This window comes from Myotis nattereri (assembly GCF_964212035.1).
Source record: "Myotis nattereri genome assembly, chromosome: 3".
NCBI lineage: Eukaryota > Metazoa > Chordata > Mammalia > Chiroptera > Vespertilionidae > Myotis > Myotis nattereri.
In genome coordinates, this window is record NC_138077.1 from 115,736,926 (window position 1) to 115,758,477 (window position 21,552).

The following is a 21,552-nucleotide window of genomic DNA, read 5'->3' on the forward strand; positions in this document are numbered from 1 at the left end:
CCTCAGCTTCTTGACGACATCTGGCTTCAACAGCCTGACTTCCATGACATTGAGGACTCCTGTCCTTCCTTGTGCTCCTCCCATAGCTGTCTTGCTGTTCAAGCCTGTCACTGCCCCTCAAATGGCTCCTCTTCTCCATCCCACTGGTACACAAGGCACACAGTGGCAAAGCTGTGGCGGTAGCTCTGCTCTCTGCGCTGGTGTAGCAGGCTGGGCCAGTCCCAACATTTGGAATCACATGGGCAGGTAGGCAACCAGCTAGGGCCCAGGAAACTGCAGGTGGCTGCTGATCAGCTCGGCACATGGAAATATATTCTCTTCTGATTTTTATTTTCTAAGAAAAGCCAGAAATCTGAAGTTTGAGTGAACATTCCTGGTACCTAGTTCTAATTTAAGAAAGAAAAAGAAAATGAGGACGACCACTGCTTCGTGTAAACAAAACCAGGCCCTTGGCCACAGGTGTGGAGCAGTGGGAGGGGATAGGGCTGGGCTCTGCCCCATCTGCCACTGGGTGCCTGGCAGATTCGATAGGTCTGTCCTTCTCCTGGGCCTCATTTGCCTTATTTGTGCAATGGAGGGGCTTGGCATTTATGGAATTTCAAACTGACTACATGTCACAATAATTTGGGGCTTTTTACAAAGTACATTTCTGGGGCCCCACTGCTGATTGGTTCTTTTAATTCTCGGAACTTCCTTCAGCTTGAGCAGGAATGGGCTGTGAAGGCCCCCCAGGAAAATCTAGGGATCAGCCAGTGTGTGTGCCATGGCCCTAGCCAGGGGTCCTCAAACTTTTTAAACAGGGGGCCAGTTCACTGTCCCTCAGACGGTTGGAGGGCCGGACTATAGTTTTAAAAAAAACTATGAACAAATTCCTATGCATACTGCACATATCTTATTTTGAAGTAAAAAAACAAAACGGGAACAAATACAATATTTGTATTTGCATGTGGCCCGCGGACCGTAGTTTGAGGACCCCTGCCCTTGGCCCTCTGAGGTCTTCTGGTTCTGGGAGTTCTCTGTATCTGGTTACCTCTGTCCTGAGGGAGGGATGTTAGTGCCGGGCCTTTGTGATTTTCAAGCCCCACAGTTGGGAATAGGGGATAGAAAACCTGCTAACATTCCTTTTCAGAACCTGTTGCTAGACAATTCCAAGTTATATTTGTGTGGATTTTCTGCATTGGAATGTTAATGTTGGGTGTGCTTTGTGTGTCTGTCGTTTCCTATCCTGCCATCCCAATCAAGACCTGAAATGTCACTTGATGGTCCGGCTGTGGCTGTTGTAAGTTGGTTCCCACTCTGGCCTAGGATTGCTGCTCCCACATGGCAGATAGAGCAGCCATCCCTGCCTTGTCCCCGGGGTCTGGGCTGTTTAAAAAATCCTGGCTTGATAGGATTAGTTCAGTGTGTTTACCTTCTGTGTTGCAGACCCTGTTCTGGAATCCCAGTTCTTACAGGACGCACATCCTAGTGGGGAAACCACACAATCATATTCCCACATATAGTGATGTGGTGGTGACGCAAGTGCTATAGAGAGAAATGGAGGAGGGAAAGATAAAGGAGGGCTGGGGAAGAGGGTATAGTTTTAGGCCACTGAAAGCCACACTGAGACTCAGGTGACCTTTGAGCAGGGACCTGAGAGAGGTGAGGGAGTGAGCCACGTGGATATCTTTGAGAGGAGACACCAGGCAGAGGGAACAGTAAGTGCAGAGGTGCTGAGGTAGAAATGTGTCAGGAGGACAGAGGTGGATAGCATCCTGCAGAGTCTTCTAGATCACTGTGAGGACCTGGGTTCTAAGTCCCAGGGAGGTGGAAGCAAAGAAAGGACCTGGTCAAAGTTGTGTTTTCACAGGGTCCCAACTGCTTAATGGAGGGTAAAAGGGGTGGTGAGAGAGACCCAAAGAGTCCCACTAGAGAGGCTGACAGTAATACAGGAAGGAGGTGAAGGGGATGCAGACCAGGCTGTGGGAGGGGTTGGACAGGCCAAGTGGTCAGATGCTGGCTGTATTTTGAAGGTGGAACAGCCCAATTTGTTGACAGATAGAAAGTAGGGTGTAAGAAAAAGAGAGTTGCCAAGAGTGACTCTCAGATTTTTGGCCTGAGCAGCAGGAAGACTCAAGTTGCTGTCAGCAGAGATGGTGTAGGCCACTGGGTGAGGGAGCACAGGAGCCCACTTTTGAGCCTGTTTCAGATGCCTACTGGTCATCAAAGGGGAAGTGCCTGGGCAGTTGAACGTTGGTTTGATTCTTTTGTGATTACTATATGTCCCCAGTAAAGCAAATTTGGGAATTGGGTAAAAGCAGAAACCCTCCTGACTCCCTCTGACCCCTACCAAGCCCTATAGGGGTACGTTCTTGATTGTCCAGAAGGCTAGTCACCTCCCTCTTTTGGATATGATGCTCCTGGTTAACTAGCCAAAAGTCACTTTAGATGTTTAGGTGGATGTCACACTGAGTCTGTGCCTCACATAGACTCATGCTTTAAATATTTTCAGTTTTCCCGAGGGTGGCATCCCACTGCCTAGGTCTTGGCTGTGTCTGGAGGCTTTGAGTGGAGGGCTCAACATGTGTGCCTAAGTATGTGCTGCCTGTGGACTTACCCTCGCTGCCTCTCTGTCCACCTACCCTAGCCCTGCAGGCTGGCCTGTGTTCCCTCCTGCTCATCACCTTTTCTGAGGATCCTTCCTTCTAGTTCACATTTACCACAGCCCTGCCTACCAGAGGGGAGGGACTTCCACCATCACCAGGCCCGGTCTAGGAAGGTCCTCAGCTCCTTCTCCCTAAGAGGAACTGAGCTTCAGGTGTTCCTGGGGGCCCATAAGTTCCTTCAGTTGCCACATGGGCATGTGTCTTCTCCAAGAACCATTTACCAGCTGTGGGCCAAACTGTAAGGCTCAAGGCATCCTTGGAGACACTGGAAGATGATGGAGGCCTCCAGACCCTGCTGAAACACCTACACAAGGCAGCCCTTCTCCAGTAGCCGAACTACTAAAAACTTTTCTGAAGCCCCCAGGCTGCCTTCACCTTGCTTCTGGTCCTACTGCCTGCCTGCTTCCTTTGCCCCAGGATGGCCCCACACCCGGGGTGGCAACTGGTCCTGAGGCTGTTGTTCTCCAGCTGAGCTATCCCTGCTCTTGTGCAGAGGACAAGACCTCCAGTTTTTTCCCCCACCCTTACCTCCTCCCTAAGACCTTGCCCTGGTCTGTCTGAGTCCCTCCCCCAGGAACTGGAGCAGAACAAGATCATCCCCTTTCTCATACTGGGTGATAAACCTGGGTTAATATAGCCTAGGCAGTGAAGAGTGGCAGAAAGCCCCACAAGGGAGCTTGTGAGGGCTGGGAATTAGTAGGTCCCGCCAAGAGTGACTCTCAGATTATTGGCCTGAGCAGCTGGAAGGCTCGAGTTGCTAGACTCCCTTTCTGGACATCAGAAACCCTCAGAGCAGAGCATGGGGAAGGCCAAAGGCCTGGAGGCATGAGAGCCATGTGCATTTCAGGGGCTGTTGCTCTCTGGCCTGTGAAGACTGACAGGAATCTGGAATGAGGCTCCTACTGTGGACATTTAACCACAGACAGGCTTTCAGATTGCCACTTCCTCCAGCCCGGCCCATTCTGAAGAGTGTGCTTTCCTGCATTATAGGACTTTAGCTGGCCACACCCAGCCCAGGCTTATTTATTTCATGACCATGCTATACCCCGAGACCCCAAGGCTCTCAACCCCAGCCCTGCCCAACGTGTCAACTGCTTGCTCTTCCTCTGGGCAGCCAGGTGGTAGATATACCTGCTTGATGTCCAGTCCCATCCCCACTCTTCCCTACATGGGTGACCTCAGCCCAGTCACTCAGATTCATCTGCAGAAGGAACAGTGACCTGGCTGCCTCCTTGCTCCCAAGATGGTGTTTGGGTTACTGGCCATGTAATTTAAATACCCAACACAGAACCTGTACCTGGCAGGTTTAGGTGAGAGAGTTGCTACCACATAATTCCAAGTTGTATGACTAAATCTATAAGCACAGACTGCCTGGGTTCTCATTTCTCTCACTAGCTATGTGACCTTGGGATGGGCTGGCCCTCTCCATGGCTGAGAGGATTAAGTGAATGACATGTGAAGCTTACAGCACTGCTAGCTATGTAGACATTAGCTGTTACCATCATTGCCATTATTGCTGTTAGAGAGGAACCACTGGCACCCTAACAGTGGGTCTCCGCTTCTGCCGTGCCCCCTTGCCTGTTCCCAGAGCCACCTCTAACTAACATTTTTCTTGAGAAAGGTCACTTATGACTTCACAGGTCATAATTAGAGACATCTGTGACCTAGAGACCAAGGGCCCCCCCACCCTGACTGACTCCCCAGCTAGAGTTTGGGCCATGGGGTCTGGGTCTCTTTCTAGGACTCTCCTGTCCTCCCTCATCACCAGTGTCTATGGCTCATGGCTGGAGATGAGTGTCCTCAGAGAGAGACCCTGCAACAGTGGGGGGCAGATGACCTTGGCTCCACACTGGGCCTGTCTGCCCCTCCCTTTTCTAACTGCTGGGACATGTGGGCTGGGCCCTCAGTCAGAGAATTCCCAGACAGAAATTAGAAAGCATTTTTTGTGAGTAAAACAGCCTTGTAAGGACTACCTGTATCAAGTCTGTTAAGCCTCCCAATAGTCGTGTGAAGTCAGCACTCTAATTGCCTCCATTTAACAGGAAAGGAAACTGAGACACAGAAGTCTTCCTGCCTTGAAGTGGTGTAACCAGAATTCCAGCCTCGACATGTGGCTCAGAAGCCACAGCAAGGTGCCCTCAGAGTCCCCACCATGGCAGAAAGGAGGCAGGGCGTGGTAGGAGGGCATTTCAAAATGTGTTCTCTGTGCTGATGCTTTCCACGTCCTAGGGTAGTTGGAAACTCTGGATGCCATTCTGTAATAATCCAGACATTTCCCCACATAAAAATAACAGACCGGCTTCCAGTGGAGGAAGGTGTGTTTGGAAAACTGAAGAGGAGTAGGAGCAGCTTAGGGTAACCATCCAGTGACTCAGAGCTTAGAGTCCCTGGGCCGCTGGAGCCAAGTGTGAACATAGCCATGTGCAGCTCCAGCTCTTGTCTGCTCTCCAGCCCTTTCTTGCTGGTCCCACCTCTGGGTCCATAGTGCACAAGTGGGGCTTGTATTTTGGGAAGGAACAGGTCCCGGGCTCCTGTCTTTGCTGGAGACCAGGGCTTTCAGGGACTCCCAGTGGGATGGGTAGACTTCTCTTTTTCTCCAGGTAGTCCACACAGTGACGAGGAATGTGGAAGTGGGGTTGCAGTAGGCGGGGTGGCCTCATGGAGGAAGTAGGATTTAAGCTGAGTCCTGGGTGTGTCCCCCGCCAGAGGCCAATAAATACAAGTAAAGGGCAGTGGGGAGCCACAGGTTGGGGTGCAGATTCAGACAGTTTACAAAAGCTTCTAGCCAGCATAGGAGTCCTTCTGCCACATCTCTGACTGGGGTCTGACCTGAACATTTCTAGTGACAGAGCTCATCACCTCCTGAACAGCCCTGGCCACGGGAGAGCATTTTTTCTCAGGTAGGGCATCGTTGATCGTAGTTCCGTGCACAGGAGAAATCTGCTCCTCCTTTGCTTGTCAGCTCATTCGAGGATTGCTGACAGGCATCTTATCCTTCCTTGCTGCTTTTCTCTTGGCCAAGCAGTCCCAGCTCAGTGGGAAGTGATTTCCAGACCCCAAGGTATGCTCCTGGCATACTGTGATTTGGGGTCATCAAATAGAGTTGACCTCGCATGCCAACTAGGGTGAGATTTGTGGAGTGCTGTGTTGGAATGTGTGAGGGAGCCTGTGACCAGTTAGCAGTGTCTGCCTCATGCAGGCAAGCAGAAGGGTGAGCGCATGCCCAGATTTGCGATTCCACTTTGGGGCTCTGGATGGTTGTTCAGTGCAGCACCAGTACATGGTCTTCTGCCGGGATCTGACCCTGAAGGTAGATAGCAGGGCTGTGTTAGCTCCTGGCTTCTAATTAGTGACTGGCTTAGCTGCATCATAGTATCAGTTCATATTAAACTTATGGTCAGCTAAAAATATTCCCCAATCTTTTTCTTAAGAACATCCATTAAACCAGATCTTCCCCCATCTTAATATTGTTTCCATTATATGGATATATAATTAATTTGAATCAATCCCTTGTTGACGGACATTCTAATTTTTTTTAATTAAATCTTTATTGTTCAGATTATTACAGTTGTTCCTCTTTTTCCCCCCCATAGCTCCCCTCCACCCAGTTCTCCCCCCACCCCCTGTCCTTACTCCCCCCCCGCCCCCCGTCCTCATCCATAGGTATATGATTTTTGTCCAGTCTCTTCCCGAATCCCCCACACCTCTTCCCCCGCGCCCACCCCCCCGAGAATAGTCAGTCCACTCCCTTTCTATGCCCCTGATTCTATTATATTCACCAGTTTATTCTGTTCATCAGATTATTTATTCACTTGATTTTTAGATTCACTTGTAGATAGATGTGTATTTGTTGTTCGTAATTTGTATCTTTACCTTTTACTTCTTCTTCCTCTTTTTTTTTCTTTTTTTTAAATTAAATCTTTATTCAGATTATTACATTTGTTCCTCTTTTTTCCCCCCATAACTCCCCTCCTCCCAGTTCCCACACCAGCCTCCGCCCTCACTCCCCACCCAGTCCTCATCCATAGGTGCACGATTTTTTGTCCAGTCTCTTCCCACATCCCCCTCACCCCTTTCCCCTCCCAAGAATAGTCAGTCTATTCCCGTTCTATGTCCCTGATTCTATTATAATCACCAGTTTATTCTGTTCATCAGATTATTTATTCACTTAATTCTTAGATTCACTTGTTGATAGATGCATATTTGTTGTTCATAATTTGTATCTTTACCTTTTTCTTCTTCTTCCTCTTCTTAAAGGATACCTTTCAGCATTTCATATAATACTGGTTTGGTGGTGATGAACTCCTTTACCTTTTCCTTATCTGTGAAGCTCTTTATCTGACCTTCAATTCTGAATGATAGCTTTGCTGGATAAAGTAATCTTGGTTGTAGGTTCTTGGCATTCATCACTTTGAATATTTCTTGCCACTCCCTTCAGGCCTGCAAAGTTTCTGTTGAGAAATCAGCTGACAGTCGTATGGGTATTCCCTTGTAGGTAACTGAGTTTCTTTCTCTTGCTGCTTTTAAGATTCTCTCTTTGTCTTTTGCTCTTGGCATTTTAACTATGATGTGTCTTGGTGTGGTCCTCTTTGGATTCCTTTTGTTTGGGGTTCTCTGCACTTCCTGGACTTGTAAGTCTATTTCTTTCACCAGGTGGGGGAAGTTTTCTGTCATGATTTCTTCAAATAGGTTTTCAATATCTTGCTCTCTCTCATCTTCTGGCACCCCTATAATTCTGATGTTGGTACGCTTGAAGCTGTCCCAGAGGCTCCTTACACTATCTTCGTATTTTCGGATTCTTTTTTCATTTTGCTTTTCCGGTTGGGTGTTTTTTGCTTCTTCGTATTTCAAATCGTTGACTTGATTCTTGCGCTCCTCTGGTCTGCTGTTGGGAGTCTGTATAATACTCTTTATTCCAGTCAGTGTATGCTTAATTTCTAGTTGGTCCTTTATCACAACATTGAGGGTCTCATTAGATTTCTTGAGGATCTCACTATATTTATCGGCGGTCTCACCAGTCTTTTCGAGGGCCTTACTAAATTTATTGGTGGTCTCACCAGTCTTTTCGAGGGCCTTACTAAATTTATCGGTGGCTTCTAGACAGTTCTTGAGAGACCTTAAAAGTGGGGTTTTGAGCTCTATATCCAGCATTTTGCCTTCCTCCATTTCTGTCCTGTTTCTTTGTCTCCGCATTTTTTATGCTTTCTTGGTGCACCCCCTAGTGGTCTTTGTGCGCCGTCTTGTTGTAGTTAAGCCTTGATTGTTGTAGGTAACACTGGGGGGGATTTGACCTCCAGGCCAACTGGCTGTGAGAATCAGCTGTGTCTGCAGTGGGAGAACTTCTGTGCTGGAGACACCCTTATGGGGCAAGACTTGCTTCAGTGGGCTTTGGTGCTCACTGAGTCTGCCCCCTGAGTGTGTCCCTTATGAATCTGAGGAGTTGTAATCTAGATGGTCCCACTCTGACCACTGGGTACACTGGCTCTTGGATCTCTAAGGAGGTGCTAATTTAGCCTCTGCCTGAGGCTACCCAGCAGGAGCCCAGTTGTGAAGCAATGCAAGCTGCTGTGGGGCCTTGGGCCTTCTTTTGGATGTTCTGGCTTTCTCTGACCCAGCTGCAGTTTCTTAGGTAATTTTAGATTGCAAAGGGCCAGGCCTTTCATATGCAAAAGCCTCTGTGCACAGCTGGGGTGGGGCTATGGCTGCTCCTCAGTCCTGCTTTAAGAGGCCCCACTTCTCGGTGTCCTGGTAATTGCTGCAAGCACCTCTGAGAGAAAGCTGCCCTCGAGTTCCGACCAATGCCAGACAGTCCAGTTTCTCCCCATATGAGTCTGGGTCCCCAGAGACTCGCCTGGAACTGGAGTTCAGAGCAGTTGGGAGCTTGATATTCCCTTCCGATTGAAAAAGACAACCGCGTCCTCAGCTGCCAGCCCTTTCCGTGTGCGCCGCGTCCTCAGCTGCCAGCCCTTTCCCCATGCGCCTCTGTACCTCTGCACTTTACTTCCCCACCTCCTCTGAGTCTCACTGTGCTTTTCTCTTTACTTCTAGTTGTAGAATTTCACTCAGCCAGCCTTCCTGTGGTTCTGGATGATGTTAGTTTTGCCTTTTAGTTGTATTTTTTGGTATTTCTAAATTTTTATATTTAGAAACAATACTGCAGTGAAATTCCTGATATTTACTTCTTTCCTCATTGATCTTTTCTTAGCCTGAATTTCTAGAAAAGGGATTTCTGAACCAGGAGCATCAAAAGATTTCAGGCAGCAGCCATATAATTGTCATACAATATTCCAGTAACTAAATTGACAAAGAATGCCAGAGACTTGGAACAGGTACCCACCCTATTCTTTGATTTGCATGTGGTCCAGCAGTTTAAGAGATCATGAGTCCAGTCGCAGTGTGAGCTGAGGACTGACTCCAGAGTCTTCAGTCCTGCTTGTGGGAAAAGCCTCCCCAAGAGAGCTGACCTGTGTGCTGAGACACTGAACTCCACGTGGGAATAACTGTGGAGTGGTGTTCAAGGCATGGTTCCTTGGGCCTGGAGGCTCAGGAGGGAGGAGGCAGTAGTGGGAGCAGAGGGGTGGGAGTGGGGGTGAGGGTGGAGGTGGGCCTGGCAATTCCCTGACCCCAAAGTCCTACCTGTGTACTCAGGTCAAAAGCAAAGAGTTTTGTCCCTGGGGCAATCTGCTGTGGGGATCTTGCTGTGGGGAGTGAGAAGATGACTATTCTGCTGACATTTGACACTTTCTCCTCACCCAGGAAAGAACTGGGATTAGAGTTGAGTACTAATCAGGACAAGGGCTTAGAATCTAAGCCTTAGATCCTTGAGTTTTAGGGTGCTACTATAAATAAAATATATTGGTTCAGCCAGTCAAGCATCCACATGATTTAATTTGATAATTATTTCTAACTACTACTCTGAAAAAGTTCTACCTACTTTTGAGAGTGCCTGTTGTTGCACATACGTGTCAACACTGGGCATTTTCACTTAAAAAAATTTATCTTTCTGTTAGCCAGATTAAGAAAAGACTCTTCTAACATTTAATATTGTGTAGCTTCTTATTGGGAACAATAAGAAGTGATGTTCTCTGGCTCAATACAAACTGTTAAGCTTCATATCTCCACTAATGATGTGTTCACTTTTGTCCACTCATTTTATTGGAGGACAGTGTTGGTTGTGGCACCATGGTGGTTATAGTAGGATGGCCTCACCATTTCTTTTCTTATCAGGATAGTTTGAGGTTGGTTTTGATTTTAGGGACATGGAAGGGCTGCCACATTGCACAACTCAAGGGAACACCACTCACATAGATTCTGCAGGAATTGGTGACAGATTGAATGGGGCAGGGGTAAGGGTTGGCTGTAGGGAGGGACTGAAGTCATGGCATCCAGGACTCTGGCTCAGGTCGCTGTGTCACTGTGTGGTGATGGAGAAAGATCACAAGATAGGTTTGCAGCACATGTATGTTGAGTGGGGATGATGTAAGAAAAAATGTTTCAGAACCCAGTACACAGCAGGCGTGGGGAAGTGCCTTCACTCCTTCAGCAAGCGTTTACTGAACACATGTGTTGGCACTTTGGGAGTATCGGTAAGCAAAACAAACAAATTTACCCTTGTCCTTATAGAGCTTATGTACTGATGTAGGAGACAGACAACAAACCAAAAAAATATAATGAATACATTATACAGTGTGTTCCAAGGTGATGATCGTCATGGAGAGAGGAAAAGCAGAGTAAGGATTAGAAGTGCTGAGGGGAGGGAGGGGAGGTTTTAAACTAAGTGAGTAGGGTGGGCCTCCTTCAGAAGGTAGCATTGAGTCAGGACCTAAAAGAGGTGAGGGTGAGGTCCATGCAGAGATATGGGAAGAGTATTCCAAGCAGAAGGAGTAGGCCATGTAAAGGCCCTGAGGCAAGAGTATGCCTCACTCTTTTGAGAAGAGAGGAAGTTAGTGAGGCTGGAATAGAATGAGCAAGGAGAAGAGGAGCCAAGATGACATGCCTTGAAGGACATGTCAAGGACAGTGTCTTCTAAGTGTGATGGGGAGCCTAGGAGGCACTTGATCTGGTTTATGTTTTATCAGGATTGCTCTGACTTCTGTGGGGGAGAAGAGAAGCAGGGAGAAGAGTAAGGAGGCTGTGTGATAATCCAGGAAACCTTGCTGGTGGCCTGCACCACCTACTGAGGAGTGGGCAGAGCCTGGGTATGTTTGGAAGGTAGGGCTGATAGAGGAGAGGAAGCTGGAGTTGACATCGTGAAGGGAAAGGCTGTGGGTGACTATCAGACCCCTTTTCTTGGCCTTGAATGGAGGCCCGGCCCCTTCTACCTAGCATGTTCTGGAACCTGCGGGCCCAAGGTATTTAGAAGGGCAGGTAATGCACAGAGCAGGAATCCTGAGCTGTCATAGCTCCAGAAAGTTCTTCACTCCCCAACCAACTCCATTCCTATCAGACCTAAAGAGTGCCCCTCCTGCTGGACCCAGTCCTCCCTCCAGGGTGGTAAACCATGCTGATGTCCTGCCTAGAAATCCAGGTTGCCATTTGGGCAGCCATGCCCTTGATCACTATAAGGCAAGGTACAGCCCTTAGTTCAGTGACCCTCAACTGTTTCTCTTTTCTTAACTCCCTGTGCCCCAAACCACAGACGGGCCTACAGACACTCCCCTCCCTGGCGTTAGGGAGAATACCCTGTTTTGCCTGCTCACACTCGTTTTAAGGCCAGGTCAGCAAGGGCTAGGGTAAGGATCAAATCCATCACCTACATGAGAGATGAGCACTGCTCCTCCTCCCAGAGCATCAGGCAGAGTGGCAAAGGCCCAGGCCTGCCGCACTCCCTGACAGCCACAGACAGCTCGGAATGACTGAGATGGCACGTGGGGCATCTGCCTCTGGGGATGCACAGAAACCTCCCTCTCTCCTGTTTCTGCAAACTCAGGCCAGAATATTTTAAACCCACATGAGCAGAGCCCTAACCAAGCATTGCCAGCATGGGAAAATCCTGGTGAGGTGTTCACAGGCTGCTCTCAGAAGGCAGGATGGTGGAAGGAGTATGCGGCTTTCGGCCACACAGCCAGCTGGGCTTTTCCAGTGGAGACTATCTGCTCATCTGTAAGTTGGCATTAACCGCCTGTGGGTCTGACATGGGGACACCTTCACTCTTCCACACACTGCTTATTGTGAGGCACTGTTTGAAGCTTTATCAGAACTGTGAACGTAAGAAATATCCAAACCTGTAGAGAATTTTTGTAAAAGTTTATTTGAGCCAAGCTGATGACATGCCAGAAAGCAAGATTTCAAATGCTCTGGAGAATGACAATTTTGAAGTTTCTTTTATACATTTGAAGTTAAATGAGGGAACAAAGGAAGATTACATGGAGGTGGGAGAAAGCAAGGTGGGGATTGAATTACAGAGTAGTGAAGATTATATGCTCTCTTAAGGGTGTTACCATTTATTTCAAAGGTGTGTTAATCTAGATGCACAGAAACAATGGATGAGGCTTGCTTATGGCAAAAATAAACCTTTTACTGGAAAAGTTATATGCCTGGGACATGACTACCTACCATGATCTGCCCAGGTAGGAATTTATGATCAGATCACCCTGTGAGGCTACTTTCCATAAAACCCCTTTTTTTGTTCACAGTTCCCCCTTTTGGTTATAAAACAGTCCAGAGGTTGTATTGATGACCAACCTTTTGGTCGGATAGTATGGTATCACAATGTGAGGAAGGTTTTCTCTTAGGAAGTCTCAATATCAATGTTGTTTTGTTGCAAAGGTGGGCCACTGGGGAAGAGGCAGTACCATAACCATAGGATGTGAGTTGAGGCCAAATTTTGCAAAAGGGAAGGGCAGGTAAATGGAAGGCAGTGAGGCCTTTTGGGCCTTCATTGTGAAAAACTCTCTGGATCATTTCTGTCCTATGAGCTAGCATGATTCACATTTTGCCTCTGTCTCACTTTTTGTATTTTGCATCTAGTATAACATTCACATAAGCCATGAAAAGAGTATTAATAGTTATACATGTTCAGTAATCATAAGGAGTTGGACTATATAGAAAAAAATCCAAAGAATAACTATAATATTATGATGACTATTATTAGCAGACAAAAACAATGGAAATGGATTCTGAGTTCAACATCACTTCGTTGGTATGCAGACCTTGTAGATGTCTTTGGATAGCTGTCCACCTCTGAAGTCAGGTGCTTCTCAACCTAGAGGAGTCTTTGGTGTCCCTTATAGGTGGAGGCAAGTGTCAGAGACACAGGGGTTGATGTCCCTTCCTGGTGAGGTGCCCAATAAGGTCCCTTCCGATGAGATTGAAAAGTGTCTTTTATTTTATGTTCTTTCCAATAAACAAAATCTCCAGGTGGCAGTTGGTGATCTTTAAAGTCATTGTCTCCTGGGAGCTCCCTGTGAGAAATGGTAACCTACTTGGCATTTTCTTTTCTTTTCTCTTTTTAAAAAAAAACATATTTTTATTGATTTCAGAGAGGAAGGGAGGGGGAGAGAGAGATGGAAACATCAATGATGAGAGAGAATCATTGATCAGCTGCCTTCTTCATGCTCCACACTGGGGATTGAGCCCACAGCTGGGGCATATGACCTGACCAGGAATCAAACCATGACCTCTTAGTTCATAGGTCGACACTCAACCTCTGAGCCACACAGGCCAGGCCTGGTTATTCATTTTTTACCACTTATTTACATTAATGCAATTTAACATTAAAGAAACAACAAAAGAACAAATCTTTAATGACAATAACCTGAAAGACATTTCTGTTCTACTTAAACCAACAAAGTTTATTTACTAAAGAGTAATTTTAGCCGAAACCGGTTTGGCTCAGTGGATAGAGCGTCGGCCTGTGGACTGAGGGGTCCCAGGTTCGATTCCGGTCAAGGGCATGTACCTGGGTTGCGGGCACATCCCCGGTGGGGGATGTGCAGGAGGCGGCTGGTCGATGTTTCTCTCTCATCGATGTTTCTGACTCTCTATCTCTCTCCCTTCCTCTCTGTAAAAAATCAATAAAATATATTTAAAAAAAAAAAAAAAAAGAGTAATTTTAGACCACATGAACTTGAAAAGCTTTTGGGTTAGTTTCTCTATTTCTGAGAATTTTAGAATACCCAGGCATTACAAACACTTGCCTTCAAAATCAATTAACATCAATATGCTTAATTTTAACAATATTCTTCAGAGGTAAAAAGTTGCCTCACATTTACAATATAAATATATAGAAACACATAGACAAAGAGACTTTCTAGCCATGAGAAAAACTAGCTTATAAAAGAACAGTTGGATCCATATTTTGTTTTGGCAGTTGGGATAAGAAGACACAAAATTTGTATCTGTCCTTGACAAGTCAAGTTCCAATGACCTTCCCCCTTTTAAAATAAGGATAGGCATATTTATTTATTTATCTATTTATTTATAACATATATATATTTTATTTCAGAGAGGAAGGGAGAGGGAGATAGAAACATCAATGATGAAAGAGAATCATTGATTGGCTGCCTCCTGCTTGCCCCACACTGGGGATGGAGCCCACAACTCAGGCTTGTGGCCTGACTGGGAATTGAACTGTGACCTCCTGGTTCATAGATCAATGCTCAACCACTGAGCCAATGCCACTAGGGCAGGACAGGCATTTTTAATACCTCAAATAATTGGATTGCCACCTAAAGTACATCATAAGTTCTGTGTGTCCCCATCCATTTATCTAAATCCTCTTTTTGAAGCTTTGAGAGACCAATTAAATGTTTTCCATTCATTCTGCCTAATTTTACAGCCAGCTTTTTCTAATTGTGCCTGAAAAGTAACAAAGATTTGAAGTAACAAAGGATCCTGCGGAAGTATTAATGGTAGGCTGACAGTTGTGGGACTTGTTGGCCTCTGAGGCACAATTTCCCAGTTAGTTTTCCTTTGAGATCTTTAGAGTCTAAACAAACTTCTAGGGAAAATCAGCCTTTATGTGTGCCCTTCTTTGGATGAGCCAGATATGGCGAATCTCTCTATGGAATGACTGCTTTACACCCTGGAGAAAATATTTCCTCAGGCAATTCCACAAAGATTCATAGTCACCTAAGAATACCTGAGATTCAGGTTGGGGAATGAAGTGTCCTTTCTTTTTTGGAGCTAACTAGAGTTCATTCTCTCATTTAACCAGGAAAGATTTTGTTCAGATTCTCAGTAAGCAATCAAATTTAAAAACAAAACAAACAAACAAAAAAACACCTAAAATTAAAAGCAGCAAACCCATTTTACTCTACTTTCCCTGGATTATCTCAACTCTTTTCTACCTCAAGAATTTTCTAAGAATAGCTCGGATAAATTCAGGATCAGCTGCCTAAAACAGGGAGGTCCAGGATTTCAAAAGAAAACTCATCCAAGTGTACCCAATGTGACGCAGGGAGCCAGTGGGGCACAATGGGCCCTTGCTGGTACCTAGCATGGGGTACCCCAGTTATGTGTCTGCAGGGTGGTCCTGGGTGGGCTTCTTCAGAATCCTGCATTACTACACCAAGTAAATGTTGATATAAGAAATGTCCAAACCTGTAGAGAATTTTTGTGTTTATTTGAGCCAAACTAAAGACATGCTGGGAAGTAAGATCTCAAATGCTCAGAGAATAACAGTTTTGCAGTGTCTTTTATACATTTGGAATTAAGGAGGGAATAGAGGAAGCTTACATGAAGTTGAGAGAAAACAAAGTACAGTATAGTTAAAATTATGTGCTTCCTTGAGGATGATTACTTCTGAGGGCTCTGAAAAAGGCATTTTGTACAGGGCTTTGCTTAAGGAAAAGATAAGTCTTTTATAGGTCTGGGGCATGACTACCCACCATGACCTGCCCTGTTAGGAATTTATGATCAGATCACCCTGTGAGGTTACTTTAGGTTATATTTATTACAGAGCCCCCTTACTGCCCTAGTAAAAACAATACTAGCATTTTAAGTTCTGTGTGTCCCCATCCCTTTCATTCCTCTGATCCCTCAAAGGCATCTAGCCCTTGAAATGAGAACTGACCCACCCTGGTTCACAGCCAGATCAAGGCAAAGCCCCTAGTCTTTTAACTTCTAGCCCAGGGCTCTTCCCCAGAGAAGGACCTCTAGTCACACTTTAGCCTCTGGGGAGCAGAATAGGATGTCCTTTGTCACAGGACAGCCACTGCATGTTCCTGGAAGCAAGGCCAGTTGGTGGAGTGGAAGTCTATTTGTATTATGAGTTGGCCACCCAGACCTGGCTCAGGGCAGAATTGGAATAGACTGCATTGGTCTGCTGCCTTTGTCTTGGCCCTCTCTGTTCCAGGGTCCCCTTCCCAAACCCCTACTTCGAGTCTCACCTAGGAGTCAGTGAACATTCTCACATTCTACACTTGGCAGTATGGCCCTGCCAATCCCTGTGACAAGTAGAGGCAATGGAAGGGGGCTAAACCAGTTGACCCCGAGGCTCTTGAATGCAAGGCTTTCCCATTAGTCTGCAGATGGGAGTATTGAGGAAGGACAGTAGCCTGGGAAGGGCCCGTATCCCTTCTCTGAAGTACTGGGCCCCAAAGAGACCCTGCCCTGGCCCCAGGGTTTTGTAAAGGTTGAGTGATACTCTACAGGGACAGGCAAATGGAAAGGCATGACTAGAGGGGTACCAGAAGCTGTGTTAGAAATATCTTGTATAAATTTCTCCCTTTGCTCCGTGTCCTATGCTGAAGAGCAGTCTGCAGTGGTAACCAGTGTCCATCAGCTGAGTTCATGAGTTTGGGATGAAGTCAACCATTCCCCTCATCAGCCCTGGTGCTTGGAACTTTGGGAGAATATATATGTGCCCTGGGGATGAGGGGCAGGAGGTGGAAGGGAGCACCTGGTCTTGGGAGTCCCACCAACTTGGGCCTTAATCCTATTCACTATCGGTGTAAACTCGGGCAAGTCCCTGCATCAGAACAAGTGCCACAGGCTCTAACAACAGATGTTTATTCCTCACAGTTTCTGAGGCTGAGAGTCTGAGATCAAGGTGTCACAGGGCTCCTTTCTCTGAGGCCTCTCTCCTTGACATATAGAGGGCTACTTTCTCGCCATGTCCTTACATGGTCATCCCTGTGTGTGTGTCTGTGTTCTAGTATCTCTCATAAGGATTCCAGTCATATTGAATTAGGACTGTAATGACCTCATTTTAACTTAATTATCTCTTATAGACCCTACCTTCAAATAAAGGCATATTCTGAAGTACTGGGGGTACTTTATGATCCCTGAGTAGGTGCAATAAAGAGTCACTTTTATTAATTACTGTTTTTTTTAAAAAAAAACCAAAACTACAAAATCAGGGGTTTACTTAATGCAGATGGCAGGAGTGAGGGAGAAGAAGTGACAGGGTCCATTCAGTCAGTAAGTAAATCTTACTGAGCACCTACTGTGTATAGGCCCTGCTTTAGGTGTATCAATGGGCTAAACATCTGTCCTCACAAATTGACATTTTTGTGTAGGAGATGGACAGTAAGCAAAATCAGTAAAGTGTTAGATGTTAGAAGGTGATAAGTTTTACAGAGAAAATTAACCCTGAGGGAGGTGAGCCTCAGAAAGATGTGGAGCAGAGAGTCTTGGCAGGGTCCCTCTGGCTGTACAGGGTGGTCGACTGTAGGAGGGTGAGGGGAAGTAGGAAGACTAGGGGTGTGGAGTCCCACTGCAATGTGGTTAGGCTGCCTCTTGGACATTACTCCCTCCTACCTCCTGATGCCCCGAAATGCCTGGATTCTGGTTTCCTGCTCACTGGAGGTCTGTCTCCTCTCTCTTCTACAGTGTGGAGGGCGAGGCCCCCAGCAGTGAGACCTGCACATCATTGGACAGTCCCTCAGCCTATCACCAGGACCCCTTAGCACCTGGCTCCAGCCTGAGCCCGGACCATTACGAGCACACATCTGTGGGTGCCTATGGGCTGTACTCAGGGCCACTGGGACAGCGCACACGGAGGCCCAAGCTGCAACACTCGACCTCCATCCTGCGCAAGCAGGCCGAGGAGGAGGCCATCAAGCGCTCACGTTCCCTCTCTGAGAGCTATGAGCTCTCCTCGGACCTGCAGGACAAGCAGGTAGGTGGGCCCTGTCTCTTGGCCACTTGGGAATGGGCAGCAGGCTTGATGGGAGAGACCCAGCTGGGGTTGGCTTCTTATCGCTATGTCTTTGAGCCTCCTCTGAGAAGTGTGTGTCCTTGTGAGTATCTGCGGACTGGACGTCATTGTGAATGTCAGGTGACCATACACTGACTGGATCTCCTCCCTGTATCCCATTGAACTTCCAGACCAGGCCTTGGGTCGGTTCTGGCTGAGAGGGATTTCAGAATGGCCACGGTGAGTCTTAGAGGCAAGTAAGAGCAGGCCTGGGTTAATGTGTGTGTTCTGGGGGAGGCCAGGTAGGAGGAACTGAGAAGGGCTTTGATGACAAAACACAGAGCCCATGTCTGTCTTCCTGAAGTCCCTCTTCGCTCCCTCCCCTGCAACTCCAGATTTGGGGAGCCTGTCTCAGGCAAACAGGGTTGCTGCTTGGTTTGTGAGATCCCAAGTCGGCAGGAGAAAATAGGCCCTGGCGTCAGCTCTGGGCCTGAGCTGGTGGCTCTGGCATCATGGCCCCTACTCCCACCCCTGAAGGCTAGTGTAAGAGGCCCAGGACCTCAGGCCTGGGAGGGTGGAGAAGAGAGGGCTTGCCCTTTATTGGCCCAGTGGACTTACAGGGCTGCACTCAAAACCCAAATAACCTCTGCGTACAGAATGTGGGTGTGAAGTCACCTTCAGGGTGAGGGAAAAAAGCAGACCTACCCTGGCTGACTCTGGGACTGGCCAGGCTTTGAAAAGTCAGTTTGAGTCATACACACCCCCTACCCACCCACCCATTCCCCTCCCCTGTTCTGCTAAGATAGCCGCTCTGCTCAGCCTGCCGCCCCCTCTCCTATGGACCCCAGAGAGCTAGTGTGTCCCGTGTTTGGGGGAGCTGGCATCACTGAGGAGGGTGGCTCATGGAGCTGGGCAGGCTCTTACTTTCCAGAGAGGTGAACAGACTACCAACCGGCAAGTGGGGGACCAGTACCCACACTTGGTTGTGTGAGGCTATGAGCCATTTTCCTCAGCCCCACAGTGGCTCTGAGCAACCCTCTCCCGTGACACCAGCATCTGTTTGGCTTTATTTTAGTGACATCTATGCCTCTCTGTCTATTCTCCATGACAGACTCTTTGATTCTTTTTTTTTTTTTAATTTGTATTGATTTTTAAAGAGAGAGGAAAGGAGAGGGAGAGAGAAATAGAAACATTGATGTGAGAGCAGAACATCCATTAGCTGCCTCCTACATGCCCCCAACCAGGGATCAAACCCACAACCTTTTGTTATATGGGACGATGCTCAACCAACTGAGCCATACCAGCCAGGGTAACTCTTCGCTTTTTCTTTTTTTAATTAACATGTTAAGTACCATGTCAGTCACTGCTGACTGATGATATACAATTTAATAATTCTTTATTGTTGGAAGTATTACATATGTCCCGCTTTCCCTCCCATTAACCCCTTCTAGCCCCCCCTCTCCCCCTCCCCTGCCCCAGGCCTTCAGCACCCAATTGTCTATGACCATGAGTTATGCATATATGTATACAAGGTCTTTAGTTGATTACCTCCCACCCACCCACCCAACCTCCCGCCTTCTCTCTGAGATTTCCCACTTTGCTCCATGCTTCCACACCTCTGTGTGGGGTGCAGCTACAGTGTTTGGACAGGTTCAAGCCTCGGACTAATGAGAGGGCACAGTCCTCTCATGGCCACGTGCAAGTCCCAGCTTGGAGGGCAGAGCCCTCCCAGCACAATTATAGCCAACAGCTATAGTTGTAAGCTTGAACTTCATGTGGTCCCACGTGTCTGAGTGATGTGGGCTTGATAGAGTTCAGGTGCAGGTAATTGAGTAGGATCGAAACAAGAATGTTGTAAACATCTTGACCACTCCCTTACTGTGCCTTGTGGAATTTGGCTATTAAATAAAGACATGGCTTGTAGTCTGTGGCGCTAGCTCTCCATCAGAGAAGCTCTCCATCAGAGAAGCTCTCCATCAGAGAGGACAGTGTCCCACCCAGACCCAGCTTTCATTCTCTTGTCTGTCTTTTCTCAATCCTTCACCACCCCCTCTCAGGGTTGCTGAGCTGGCATGGCACATAAGGCGCCCAATGTGGGGCTGAGTATGCCATGGCCATGCCAGTCTGCCACACCTCTGGATCCACTCTGTTCATCAGTTTATTTTGTTACTTAGATTCCACATATGAGTGTGATCATGGAATACTTATCTTTCACTGACTGGCTTATTTCACTTAGCATGATACTCTCCAGGTCTCTCCATGCTGTTTCAAGGGGAAGAAATTCTCCTTTTTTACTGCTGCATAGTATTCCATGGTATAAATGTACCACAGCTTTTTTTACCCACTCATCTTCTGATGGGCACTTGAGCTGTTTCCAGATCGTAGCTATTGTAAATGGTGCTGCTGTGAACATAGGGGTGCATATATTCTTTCTGATTGGTGCTTTGGGTTTCTTAGGATATATTCCTAGAAGTGGGATCACTGGGTCAAATGGCAGTTCCATTTTTTGTGGAAACTCCATAGTGTTTTCCATAATGATTGCACCAGTCTGCTTTCCCACCAGCAGTGTACTAGGGTTCTCTTTTCTCCACATCTTTGCCAGCACTTGTCATTTGTTGATTTGTTGATGGTAGCCATTCTGACAGGTGTGAGGTGATACCGCATTGTCATTTTGATTTGCGTCTCTCAGATGATTAGTGACTTTGAGCATTTTTTCATATGTCTCTTCTGTGTGTCCTCTTTGGATAAGTCTCTGTTTAGGTCCCTTTGCCCATTGTTTGTCTTCCTTTTGTTAAATTGTATGAGTTCCTTATATATTTTGGATATTAACCCTTTGTCAGATGTATCATTGTCAAATATGTTTTCCCATACAGTGGGCTTTCTTTTTATTTTGTTGATGGTTTCTTTTGCTCTGCAGAAGCTTTTAATTTAGCTGTAGTCTCATTTGTTTGTTTTCTCCTTAGTTTCCTTTGCCCTAGGAGATGTATCTATAAACATATTGCTACAAGAGATGTCTGAAATTTTGCTGCCTGTGGTTTTTTCTAGGATTTTTGTGGTTTCACCATTTACATTTAAGTCTTTTATCCATTTTTTAAATATATTTTATTGATTTTTTACAGAGAGGAAGGGAGGGGAATAGAGAGTTAGAAACATTGATGAGAGAGAACCATCGATTCAGCTGCCCCTTGCACGCCCCCTACTAGGGATGTGACTGCAACCCGGGTGCATGCCCTTGACTGGAATCAAACCTGGGACCCTTCAGTCCGCAGGCCGATGCTCTATCCGCTGAGCCAAACCGGTTAGGGCTCTTTTATCCATTTTGAGTTTATTCTTGTGTATGTGTAATTGGTGGTCTATTTTCTTTTCTTTCTTTTTTTTTTTTTGCATGTATCTGTCCAATTTTTCCAACACCATTTATTGAAGAGACTCTCTTAACTCCATTGTATACTCTTGCTTCCATTGTCAAATATTAATTGAGCATAACGGCTTGGGTCAATTTCTGGGTTCTCTGTTCTGTTCCATTGATCTATATGCCTGTTCTTGTGTCAGTACCAGACTGTTTTGATTACAGTGCCTTAGGGCAAATTGTTTTTGAGTAGGGTGAGTCAACTGTCTTCCCTCCAGGCAAGGCAAATGTCTGTGTGGGAAAGATGTCTTCCACTGGGTGAGGGAATGGATCAGCACAGGAAACTTAGGGTGTCTGCCTTCTTAGCTCTATCTCCTGAGTCCCCCCAATCCTGGCTTCTGCTCACACAGCCCAGACTACTCCGCCCTCCCTCCACCAGAGCACAAGGTGGGTGGCTCCACAGGGAATTTTGTGCATTG

The 21,552-nt window shown here is 46.8% G+C and overlaps 1 protein-coding gene across 1 annotated transcript in view; it reads left to right on the plus strand.

Moving 5' to 3' along the window:
* Positions 1-21,552, plus strand: part of IQSEC1 (IQ motif and Sec7 domain ArfGEF 1) — a 184,969-nt gene that overhangs the window by 132,687 nt on the left and 30,730 nt on the right. The window contains exon 2 of the mRNA XM_081086168.1: positions 17,421-17,709. Within this exon, the coding sequence (XP_080942294.1) occupies positions 17,421-17,709 (289 nt within the window). The remainder of the gene's footprint in view (positions 1-17,420; positions 17,710-21,552) is intronic.